At 48.3% G+C, this 13,252-nt stretch overlaps 1 protein-coding gene across 2 annotated transcripts in view; it reads right to left on the bottom strand.

Moving 5' to 3' along the window:
- Positions 1-832: 832 nt before the first annotated feature.
- Positions 833-13,252, bottom strand: part of LOC119373468 (beta-catenin-like protein 1) — a 50,402-nt gene continuing 37,982 nt past the window's right edge. For both annotated transcript variants that reach the window (XM_037643503.2, XM_049419922.1), the window contains 4 exons: positions 4,003-4,083; positions 2,625-2,762; positions 1,594-1,666; positions 833-970 (listed from right to left, as the gene is read on the bottom strand). In XM_037643503.2, coding sequence (XP_037499431.1) covers positions 882-970; positions 1,594-1,666; positions 2,625-2,762; positions 4,003-4,083 — 381 coding nt within the window. In that variant the 3' untranslated portion in view covers positions 833-881. The remainder of the gene's footprint in view (positions 971-1,593; positions 1,667-2,624; positions 2,763-4,002; positions 4,084-13,252) is intronic.

Below are 13,252 nucleotides of genomic sequence, written 5' to 3'. Positions count from 1 at the left end.
CTTCTTTCCTAGCCTATACTGTTATCTGCAACAGAGTCCAGTTTTGTGGCTGCTTTCTGTGGTAGTGGGTTTCCAAGTTGGAACATTTTTGCTCCTTTACAGACAGTTACTGCAGTGTATGCTTTGTAAGGCAAGCCAATATCCTTTATGCTGGACCTATCAGAAATGATATAAAGACAGTCACTAGATCTTCAAGCAGTGTTCTTGTATTCATGTTAACCAATAAAAAGTTCAGCCACAATGCTGTTTGTATGTTCTCTCTTCACTGTTAATGAGGTTCGAAGTGAATAGTGATTTTGTCAAATAATTCGAATAGTGTATATTGCATATTATAAAGAACAGTGAGCATTTTTGCCATGGCCCAACTAACTTGCAGATATATATATATTTTTTAAATTAGAACTAGGCGTGTGCGAGTGTCACTTTTTTGGTTCTAAGTGAAGTGGAAGCAAATTCGAATAGTAGCAGGAGTTGAATAGTATTAGGGTGCAAGTTATAAGCGGTAAAATGCATTACGTATTTAATTGAGGTGCAGGTAATATGTACATTTAAACTTATAGCATGGCTTCGCGGCAGTGCGAATTTTCCCTGGAAAGGTGGTCTCATGGCATAGCAGCCCCACGCTGCACTGAAACCACCTTTTCAGAGGGTTGCACGTAGTCAAATACATATACGACTATTCATTCAGTTCGAATAATTTAAAATAGTGTCGAAGCGAACTCAAATTCTGTAATATTCGCTTGAATATTTGCCCATCCCTAGTTTTTAGTCATCTGGTATCCAATTGTGCTGCAGGAAAATAAAAGCAATAAGGCAATGCTTTCATGGAATAGCCATTTGATGTTTATTTACAAGCTGCATGACGATGTAGATGCGAGACTTCAAAACCGGTCCACTAACTGCAGTATTCTCTGCTGTTCTGCCTCTTTCAGGGATTCATCTTTAGCATCACCAAGGTTGCCTGCATATTCTGCAAAAATAACACGTAATCAACATGTTTGACTATCCGTGTGGCAAGAACATTCATTAAAATAAGATCTTGTTTGTCAAGCTCTTTTTTTTTTCCACTGACTTTTCTCTTAAGATTAACTTCCTGGACACATTTTGGGATATTTTTTTGGCCCCGTCAGGCTTTGAAAAATCAGATTTTCCCTGTTATTTTGCCAGCAATAAATATACGGTAACAGAGTCAAAGAGAATGAAATTGATGCAGTAATAGTAGTGAGCCAAATACAGCTTGCTTTTTGTAATGCACAATAGTTCTTTTACAGAAAAACAAGCTGAACAACAGACAGTTTAGCTCATTCATACTAGGCAAAGGTTTTAAAGACATGCTATGAAGTACGAGTGCAAAGTTAACATTTCAGCACTGGCCATGTACATTTTGAAAATGCCTTTAGAAAATTACTTCATCATAAAGTAAAATGGACACCAGCAATGAAGTGAACGAAGTACATCATCACAATAAGCTAAATCTCAAAGTCCATATACACATAGTTCTGATATAGTGCTGAATACATAGTGCTGATTCTTCAGGAAAAGAAAAACATTTAAGAGCTTAAACATTTTACTGTACATGCAACAAACACTTACCTCTCATGATATTCCTAATTGTTTTGATAGACCCTCCTCTCAGGTTCAATATCTGCAGTACTCTCTGTTTAATCTAGAATAAGTAAAAGTAATCGTGACACACTGCTTACTTATAAAACTGTGAATAGCGTGGGCCAGTTGACTTGGTCCCCCAGAATGATCGGATCTTTTAACATGTATTCCAGAATAAGTAATCAAAACTATAAACTCTAGGCAACTTCAAAAGCAACTACGCATCGCACTGAAATGTACTGTTGTAACATAGCAAGCCTACAAAAGTAGTCCTTAAAGGGGCCTTGCGGTACTTTTCGAAGTACTAATCATAAAATTACCTCACTATTGGAGAATTTTTAGAATCCGTCAAGTACAGGGGTTTGTTGCATGCTCTAAGCACTTTCCCTTTTGTCCCAGTGAGCGAGGTGAAAGCTACGCGGGGCGGGATGACAAGGGGGCAGGAAGCTATGCCCGTACGTCAGCACGTATCATGACCTTGAGCACTGGTTTTCTTTGAACATGCGGGCCCACTTTCAATGTGATCAGGAGTGTGCAGGTGTAATTATATTGTGCGTAATTCTACCAAGCACTATAGAGCACGGCGCGGGCACGGCGCAACACACTGCGGCGGCCACTATAACCATGCAATTTACAATGCTCAAATCACCCGATGGTCGTGTCCATGTGCTTTTGGGTATATGGCACCATTTGTCAAGATAAGAGCAAGCGATTTCTAGCTGACTTTCAAACTTAATTATGAATTCCATGCTGCATGCCACGCTATAATGTTTGGCTCACATGTTCGCGGGAGCCTTGACTACCAATCGGCAGCATTTTCTGATCATGTTCAAAAAGTGTTGCAGGGCCCCTTTAGTAAAAGGCAAGTTTTTGCAATATAGGTTTAGTGGATGCTTGGGTACGACATATTTCAAATAAAAAACACAAAAGACAGGATCAGTAATAGAAGGACATGGACAACAGCAATGACTTACAACAAGGTTTACATAGTTTAGCTCAGATAGTTGGAGTATGCTCACGGATGGTGGTCCTGAGCTGCAGATGTCCAGCATGATGTAATCTACCAGCTGGAGAGTGAACAAGCCTGCATCTAGCCTTCGAAGATAGAACTTTTCTTCCAGGTCTAGCTGATCCTCCTCATCATTAAACTTTGGATTCTGAAAGAGTCGGGGAGTGGCATTATCAGATGATCTCACAGAAATTCAACACTACAAATACAACCAGCAGGCCAACAACACTGTACAAAGCCTTATGAGAAGGTAATAACTTAGAGATGAAAGGTAGGGGTGGCTATGACAGTTGCAGCAGCATCACAAAATCCTCATAGAATAAAGCACTGAGGATTAAAAGTTGCGCCGCTTATTTTAGCTGCTTCAAGCCGTTTCTGATCAACATTTTTTTTTCACTCCCAATGAGGTGAACTCAAACTTTGTTAAAGCAGTCACATCCAATATGAAAATACCTTTTTCATATCCAATGCTTTATTTGTATTTGTGTGTGGATACTGTTTACTGTATACTGTTTACTGGATACTGTATTTGTGTGTGGATACAGCAAAATTGCACATAAAATACGGATAAAATAAACAATGTCAGTTTACTCGGATAAATAAACGACATCAAGTCTAAACAAAACATGCAGCGATTCATTTATCCTCACAACATCTCTTGACTGCAACCTCCTTCACCGGGTCACCATCACCGATCATGAGCACCTTCGTTTTTCGCACTAGCTAATATTGTATAATGAAGCCATCCGACTTACTTGTTTTCATTGTTGATAAGCTACCTATTTTTAGTTAACAATGCATCAGTAATAAAATCGCATCACATTGTTTTTCACATCAAATCACATCAATGTACCTCACTATTCTCACATCATGCTGCCTGCGAGCAATAAGGGACCTTAGCGAGTAAGTGACATGAGCGACACGTGAACGAAGCCTTGCTCAGTTGATGGCTGTGCACCGATGACGTAAATGCTGACGTCGTGTTATGTTGCTGATGTAGACCTAGTCATGAAGATGGGCTATGCCTACCCCTCTGTGCAGCAAAGAAGGGTAAAGAGGCCGAGCAAGAAACCGAAACCAGCCGAAGTGGCCACGAAAGGGTTGTTCTATCCTCCATAACTTCCATATTACGCAACTTATTCACGAAATTTTTGAGGCAGCATGGTCACATTGTACAAGTGTGCAGTTATCTCTTCATCACAAGTTTTGGACCTCAAGGTTGTTTACTGGCCCATAAGACTCTTGCTTAGGCCCTAGTTGGCATAGAAAGCTAGCACAAGATGTTACACACGCATGCACGTACACACACACACACACACACACACACATGCTTACTATGACAAGTTTATGTGCCTGTCTTGACCGTTTTTTTAAAGTCAAATACTCACTTCCTTTTCACGTTCAATTATATTGTCAATCGCATGTACTTTTTCCAAATACTTGAAGTGCAGCTCCATCAGCCTGTCCACCTGAAAAATATTTAATGACCCTATTAGTACTTGAATGTATAGACAAAAGATGTGTATCTAGGTGTATATTGCCACGTGCGTTCCTTATTATCACTTTTGTTGTATTCCGTTTTCGCCCACAAAGACTGCCAGCGACGCTCAGCGCGAACCGCGCCTCAGTGTTCGAGAAGCTTCACGAGATTAGTAGATCGTTTTGTTAAGATTGCGCGCAAGACGCGAACGCTCGAGCTTATTCTAGAACATGCGCAACAAGCAGCGATATCGCTGGAAAGTTCGATAGCGCCTGTATAAAAGCCGACGCGCTTCACCACTTGTCAGTTGATCGATGGTCGACGCTCTGTACGCCGCTATCAGTGCATACCGTGTGTATTGCTGTAAATTAACTTTCCGTTTCCCGGCCACAAGTTCGGCCAAATAAACAGTTTCATCTTGAAAACACCGACTGCTGTCTTCGTCGACGTCACGACCACGTGACATCTGGTGGAGGTGCTGCTTCTTCCATGATCCGGACGCCCCCGTGAAGCGCTGACCCAAGCCCAAGCCGCGAGGAGGACGACGGCAAAGAAAACCCGCATTGTCGAACAAGCCGCAGGCAGAAGGGACTACAGCCAGAGCACGGGCTCCTCCCCGAACAAACCAGGCAGTCCCGAGTCCCAACACCGACAGCAGCGACGATGACCGACCCCGTGCAGCCTGCGCCGATCCTACTCCGGCAGCCCAAGGAGCCGCCAACCTTCCGCGGGTCGTCATGCGAAGATCCGGAAACCTGGCTGGAGACGTTTGAAAGGGTCTCGACATTTAACAACTGGACCTCCGACGACAACCTGCGCCACGTGTACTTTTACTTGGAAGACGCAGCAAGGACCTGGTACGAGAATCGGGAGTCCTTACTCCGAACTTGGGACCTCTTTCGCGGCAATTTTTTGGCGACGTTCACGAGCGTCGTCCGAAAAGAAAGGGCCGCGGCCTTGTTGGAGACACGGGCGCAACATCCGAACGAAAACGTGGCCATCTTCACGGAAGAAATGAACCGACTTTTCCGCCACGCTGACCCCGACATGCTCGAGGAAAGGAAAGTCCGCTTCCTCATGCGAGGGGTCAAGCAAGAACTCTTCGCTGGACTGATGCGTAACCCACCCAAGACCGTCCAAGAATTCCTGACGGAAGCAACGGCAATCGAGAAGACGCTGGAAATGCGTACGAGACAGTACAACCGCCGCATTCCTACGACGACCTTCGGGGAGGTTCACGCGCTACAATCTGATGACCTGCGTGACACCATCAGAACTATCGTGCGGGAGGAGCTGCGTAAATTGTTGCCCTCCTCCCAGCCTCAAGTGGACCCGATCGCCGACGTCGTACGCCAGGAAATCCAGCAATTTCTGGGAACACCTGAACCAGCGCAGCCTGAGCCACAAGCAATGAGCTACGCTGCTGCAGCCCGACGCAACACCCCCGCTCCTCGTCCACGTCAAGACGCCGCGTCGCCGCAGCAGTTCCGCCGCCAGACGCCGCCGCCGCCGACACCCTACCGTCCTCCTGTCGCCCAGCGCTATGCCCCGCGCTACGCACCGAGGAAGACCGATGTCTGGCGTGCCCCCGACAACCGCCCGCTCTGCTACCACTGCGGGGAGGCCGGCCACACGTACCACCGCTGCCAGTACCGTCAGATGGGGCTACGCGGATTCCCCGTCAACGCGCCGCGCCCGCAGCCAGGCGAACGGCCTCGCGACATCGACGACTACCTCACAGGTACACAGTGGCAAGAACGACGACCTTCCCGCTCACCGTCGCCCGGCCGCTACATGTCACCGCACCGCCGGCAGTACACTGGCCCAAACCGTGGCCGGTCGCCTAGCCCATATCCGGAAAACTAAGGGCAGCAACCGGTGGAGGTGCGGTTGCTGAACGACGAAATGCTGAAGATCCTCCGCCGTCGACGACGACACCGCGACGAAGTTCCGAGCCCCCGCCGCACGCCGAACGATGTCGACGTCCTGAAGATGAAACTTTGCGACCGGAAGCAGACCTGACGACGCAACGCGGAAGCAGCGGTGCAAACCGACGTAGCCGTGACCCGACGCCGCGACGTAACCGCAACGCAAGACGGCGGACTAGCGACCTCGACGTTCTGATCGACGGCCACAACGTCACCGCTCTCGTCGATACTGGAGCCGACTATTCCGTCGTCAGTGGGCCGTTCGCAGCAAAGTTGAAGAAAGTTAGGACTGCTTGGGAAGGCCCCGAGATCCGGACCGCTGGAGGCCATCTAATAACGTCGATTGGTGTCTGCACGGCGAGAGTCACTATCAACAACCGGACTTATCCTGCGAGCTTTGTAATCCTACAAAACTGCTCCAGGGATGTGATACTTGGAATGGACTTCCTAAGTGACCACGGCGCCGTCATCGACTTAAGAACCAAGTCGATAACCCTATCGTCAGAGAAAGCGACACCGCCGGATACGAACCCATGTCAACATGCCCTGAACGTGCTCGAGGATCAAGTCACCATTCCTCCTAGATCCAGCATCATAATTCCCGTCGGCACCGAAACGGCTGAATGCATCGAAGGTGTCATCGAGAGCGATCAGGGTTTGCTGCTAGACCGTGACATTTGCGTCGCAAGAGGCATTGCTCGGCTGTATGAAGGGAAAGGAAGCGTGATGCTAACGAATTTCAGCCAAGAATACAGACACCTGAGCAGGGGCACGACGATTGCGTACATCGAAGAAATCTTGGCTGTCAGCGATGCGTTTGCCTTTTCAGATTCTGACGAAGCTACAACGACAACCGCAATGCCTGAGCCATCCTTCGACGTAAATCCAAGCCTTCCCGCCCGCCAACACCAACAGCTCCGATGCCTTCTGAAGAAATACAAGGACTGTTTCTCGTCGTCATCACGGGTCCGGCAAACGCCCCTTGCTAAACACCGTATCATAACGGAAGAAAATGCTCGACCACTCCGTCAGAGTCCCTACCGGGTTTCGACGCGAGAAAGGGACGCCGTTAAGAAGCAAGTCGACGAAATGCTACGCGACGACATCATCCAGCCGTCCAAGAGTCCGTGGGCGTCTCCCGTAGTGTTAGTGAGGAAGAAGGATGGAACCCTACGCTTCTGCGTCGATTATCGTCGCCTGAACAAAATCACGAAGAAGGACGTGTACCCTCTACCACGGATAGACGACGCCCTGGATCGACTCCACAACGCGAAGTACTTTTCGTCAATGGACCTCAAGACCGGCTACTGGCAAATCGAAGTCGACGAGAGAGACCGAGAAAAGACGGCCTTTATAACACCAGACGGCCTCTTCGAGTTCAAGGTCATGCCCTTCGGTCTTTGTTCGGCACCTGCGACATTCCAACGTGTTATGGACACAGTGCTGGCTGGCTTGAAGTGGCAGACGTGCCTCGTGTACTTGGACGACGTCGTTGTGTTTGCCTCAAGCTTCGACGAACACATCCGGCGCCTTGAAGCTGTACTTGAAACAATCAAGACCTCCGGCCTCACTTTGAAGCCTGAAAAGTGCCGCTTCGCGTACGAGGAACTCTTGTTTTTGGGTCACGTTATCAGCAGGGATGGTGTTCGCCCAGACCCGCGGAAAACAGCTGCCATTGCTGCCTTCCCGCCACCCAGCGACACCAAATCCGTGCGCCGTTTTCTCGGCTTGTGCGCCTACTACAGGCGCTTCGTCAAGGAATTTTCACGAATCGCCGAGCCGCTAACTCACCTCACGAAGACCGACGTGCCATTCAAGTGGGAAACGGCGCAAATCGAAGCATTTGAAGAACTGAAACGACGCCTTCAGATGCCTCCGATACTAGCGCATTTCGATGAATACGCCGATACGGAAATCCACACCGACGCAAGCAGCGTAGGACTCGGCGCCGTCCTTGTGCAGAAGACTGCCGGGCAGGAAAGGGTCATCAGTTATGCTAGCCGGTCGCTATCAAAGGCAGAAGCGAACTATTCCACAACGGAAAAGGAGTGCCTAGCGATCATCTGGGCTACATCCAAGTTTCGCCCCTACCTCTACGGCAGGCCCTTCAAAGTTGTGAGCGACCACCACGCATTGTGTTGGCTAGCTAACTTGAAGGACCCTTCAGGTCGGCTCGCACGGTGGAGCCTACGACTTCAAGAATTCGACATTACCGTCGTTTACAAGTCCGGAAAGAAACAATCCGACGCCGACTGCTTGTCTCGTGCCCCTGTCGACCCACCACTGCCCGACGACCACGATGATGACAGCTTCTTGGGAGCCATAAGTACCGACGACTTCGCCGAACAACAGCGAGCCGACCCGGAGCTGAAGAGTCTAGTTGAATACCTGGAGGGCAGGACCATCGTTGTCCCAAAAGTATTCAGGCGAGGGTTGGCATCATTTGCCTTGAAAAACAACGTCCTCATAAAGAAGAACTTCTCTCCTGCCCGAGCCAGCTACCTTGTCGTTGTACCTTCACGAGTGCGACCAGAAATTCTGCATGCCCTGCACGACGACCCGACGGCTGGACACCTCGGACTTTCCCGCACGCTCGCACGAGTACAGGAAAAGTACTACTGGCCGCGCCTTGCCGCCGACGTCACTCGCTACGTAAGGACGTGCCGAGACTGTCAGCGACGAAAGACACCGCCCACAAGACCAGCCGGCTTCCTTCAGCCGATCGAGCCTCCTCGGCGACCATTCCAGCAGATCGGGATGGACCTCCTGGGGCCGGTCCCAACGTCGACTTGCGGAAATAAATGGATCGTCGTGGCCACCGACTACCTCACCCACTACGCCGAAACAAAAGCCCTGCCCAAAGGCAGTGCCGCTGAGGTAGCCAAGTTCTTCGTTGAGAGCATCGTCCTTCGACACGGCGCCCCAGAGGTTCTCATCACTGACAGAGGTACGGCGTTTACGGCTGACCTAACTCAGGCGATCATGGAACACAGCCAGACAAGCCACCGCCGGACCACCGCGTACCACCCACAGACCAACGGCCTCACCGAGCGTCTAAATAAGACCATCGCCGACATGCTGGCCATGTACGTCGACGTCGAACACAAGACGTGGGATGCCATCCTTCTGTACGTGACCTTCGCGTACAACACGGCCGTACAGGAAACGACGCAGATGACGCCATACAAGTTCGTCTACGGACGGAGCCCGGCAACGACCCTCGACGCCATGTTACCAAACGTGACCGACGAGGAAAACATCGACGTGACCACCTACCTACAGCGCGCCGAAGAAGCACGACAGCTCGCCCGCCTAAGGATTAAGAACCAGCAGACGACTGACAGCCGCCGCTACAACCTTCGACGACGCCACATGGAATACCAACCCGGTGACCGTGTGTGGGTATGGACGCCAATACGCCGACGGGGACTTAGTGAGAAGCTTCTTCGACGATACTTCGGACCGTACAGGGTACTTCGACGCCTCGGCGCACTCGACTACGAGGTTGTCCCTGACGGCATTACGAACTCTCAGCGGCGCCGTGCACGACCTGAAGTCGTCCATGTCGTGCGCCTCAAGCCGTATTACGCGCGTTAGTGATCTGAAGGCTGTACTTTACCTTTATTATTGTACTTTCTTGCTTGCGATTATTGTTTATTGTACTTTCTTTTTTTTTTTTGCTATTTATTGTTGCGTGCATTGACCGAACCCCCCCCCCCCCCCATGTTCTGTTTTAAGCATCGGGACGATGCTTTTTCAGAGGGGGGCATTGCCACGTGCGTTCCTTATTATCACTTTTGTTGTATTCCGTTTTCGCCCACAAAGACTGCCAGCGATGCTCAGCGCGAGCCGCGCCTCAGTGTTCGAGAAGCTTCACGAGATTAGTAGATCGTTTTGTTAAGATTGCGCGCAAGACGCGAACGCTCGAGCTTATTCTAGAACATGCGCAACAAGCAGCGATATCGCTGGAAAGTTCGATAGCGCCTGTATAAAAGCCGACGCGCTTCACCACTTGTCAGTTGATCGACGGTCGACGCTCTGTACGCCGCTATCAGTGCATACCGTGTGTATTGCTGTAAATTAACTTTCCGTTTCCCGGCCACAAGTTCGGCCAAATAAACAGTTTCATCTTGAAAACACCGACTGCTGTCTTCGTCGATGTCACGACCACGTGACAATATCTACACTGGTTGCTAACAGGGGAACCTACTCATGTAAAGGAAATGGGAAATTCTTTGAAGAATAAGGATGGGATGGTGCTCATATAGTAGTAGACATTCCCAACTCATGACTGGCAATTTACCGCTGTCACTAAACCAGAAAGTTTACAACCATTTTATACTGCAAGTACTCACATATGGGGCAGAAACTTGGAGATTAACAAAGAAACCCAAGAACTTAAAGGGGCACTGACACAAAATTTCAAGCTCGAGATGTGTCCATCATTCGATTGCTCAGTATGCATACGTATTTTTTACCAAATTTGAATGGCGTCCTTCGCCTGGAAGTTATCTTATATCAGGGGCAAAGAGCGTATGAAACCTCAACGGGGCATTCAGCATCCTGCAACATTGACATTACTGCGATGTGTTCGGTGTGACACACACCATCCTGAGTGACAATGCCCTAGAAGCGATGAAGTTGACGATTCAAGTGTTCTTATTGTGGCGCCTACTGGCTGACGCCTAGGAACGCTCACTCCCAGCACAGCCAATCTGGAGGCACGCGCTCGCGCCTCCTGACCGGCCATGTTCAGCGACTCTCCTCACTCCTCATGCTTGATCCTCGTCGCGCTGCTTCGAATGATTTGTTGCATGCTCGTCAGCCAGCATGTCGGGGAACCGTTGTGCGCTGCCTTCGTGTTGTTCAAAGCACAGAAACAATGTGTCGTTTCATTACACGTACGGTACACGCCAACACGACCACAAGCTATCAAAGTGGAGAAGGGTATGGATAAATATCATCACTAACAAGTAGCACGTAGGTAGCGTTAACAGGTAGAGCGGAAACAGGGAGTTATACTTCTTTGTGTTAGCGTAAGCGTGAGCGGCCGGATAGGTGGGGCCATCTGGCGGAGCAAAGAAGAACCTGACAAGCACAGAATTCTTACTGTAGAAACATAACTTGTTCTACTTGTCTGCTGGTGTGCATTTCCTAAGACCCTTTGCATATACCGGAACGCTGTGCACACTAAAATTCTCTACAGTTGAACCCCTTTATAAGAGGCACGCATGGGGGAGAAATTCTTGCCTGTTATATGAGGTGTCTCTTATAAGCAGGGTACTAAGTTATGCATTTTCCTATCAGCCCTTACTTTCATGTAGCACACTGGTGTCTCTTATACCCCACGTGTCTCTTATATCAGTGTCTCTTATAAAGGGGTTCAACTGTATATCAGGTAATTGAGACATACCAGTGAGCATTGCAAAAATGTGCGTCTCCGGGTGCCTTCTCGTCGCTGTTTAGAACGCCGTGCATTTCTCAATTGCTGTTTTGCAAAAGTCGAAGCGAAAATGATTCGCGAAGTCGCAATTCCCGGCGATTTCCCAGTTCCAGAATGTTGTCTTCATCACTTGTCGACACTGTGGACGCAACGATGGCGATGCTGGTGACAACCACATGACTGTATGTATGGGCCTAGCAGACGAAATGTCAGCTGAACCTGACGTCACTTCTTTCTGTGGCCACCTGATCAGCTGGGGCGCAGTCTGGAGGCCACCGCGAGGAAGCGCTGCCAGCGCTACAAATTGGCAGGCTTGCCACACATTTTGAATCGTGCTAGATACTGGTCATATTAATCAATAAAAGACAGTTATTCGTCCCTCAGTTGCATTTTGAGTCACGAATCGCTATTAGGGGGTCAATAACTACTCGTGGATGCAAAAATGTTGACGTGTAAATTTCATGTCAGTGCTCCTTTAAGAACCATGCAGTGTGTGATGGCACGGAAAACAATAAGCGTAACATTAAGAGATAGGAAGACAGCAGAGTGGATCAAATAATGAACAGGGGTACCCATTACACTAGTTCACATAATGTGAAGGACAGATATCCGATGGTCAGTCAGAGCGATGGAATCGATACCAAGAGGTGGGAACACAGCCAAGGACAGCAGTGGGTTATGCAATGAAGTTAAGAAATTTTCAGGCATAAAATGGAATCGGCTCGCACATGACAGGGCAAATTGAAGATCATAGGAAGAGACCTTCATTCTGCAATCGACATAAAATAGGCTAACAATGATGACGATAAGAAAACCAAGCATCATGGGCAGAAAAATGAAAAGCAATTGAAAACATTTCTTAAAGGGACACTATTAGAGAAAAATATTCGCTAAAGCTTGATTTATAGGTCAAACTTCTGGAATACTAAAGAGAATGGTGTCAGTATGAGTGGAGCCTTGGCAAACCAGAAGGAAACAAAAACAACCAGCTCTGCCATCTCTAAATTTCTGAACGGTAGCGCCATATACATAAAAGTTTTTTTACTTTTGCTCAGGGCTTAAATCAGGGGTCTCAAATTCACTTCAGGTAGTGGGCTGCAGTGACAAAATTTAGTCCCGCAAGGGCCAGGGGACAGTGACAAAGGTAAAAGCGGGGGGAGGGGGTTGACCAATACGTCACCCGCTGCCCTATGAAATAACACATTTCCCATATCTCGTGTATAGGTCATTTCTGAAGGGGATTTGATTTGGCATCAGGATTCGAGAAACGTATCGATACTGATCTCCAGTGTCTTGCATGCGTAATCATGCAAACCGTAATTAAGCTTTGCAGCGGGATATCTCGGGGCACAGACATGCTAGAAAAATTCTTCCAAGTGGAACGTAGAAATGCGACGGCCTCCAACTTTTCAATACAAACATGCCCGCTTACTGCACTCATTAAAAAGTTCATTATTCAATCGTAGTTAATTGGGCAGCTGACAGTGATAATTATTATCTCACTTTGTGTCCCCCTGGATAGAAGACTTATCTGCAAAGGTGGTTGGTTTTCATGTACCTCCCAGTGCTGAATTTTAAGAAAACCATAAAGCTTAATTTTGAATACCCTGTAGATTTTTTGTTCCACGGTTATGTTTCAACACATGGTGACCGCGAAGGTTGCCTCATGAAAAAATATGCAGGGGACCAGTCCCGTCTCTGTGCTTACCCGATCAAATCGTTATTAATCAGAATAGGCGAGTAAGCAATGCGAGCACCATTTAGCAAAGCCACAACCATTTTATTCC

This window comes from Rhipicephalus sanguineus, chromosome 1 (assembly GCF_013339695.2).
Source record: "Rhipicephalus sanguineus isolate Rsan-2018 chromosome 1, BIME_Rsan_1.4, whole genome shotgun sequence".
Lineage (NCBI taxonomy): Eukaryota > Metazoa > Arthropoda > Arachnida > Ixodida > Ixodidae > Rhipicephalus > Rhipicephalus sanguineus.
This window is presented reverse-complemented; position numbering and strand designations above follow the sequence as displayed.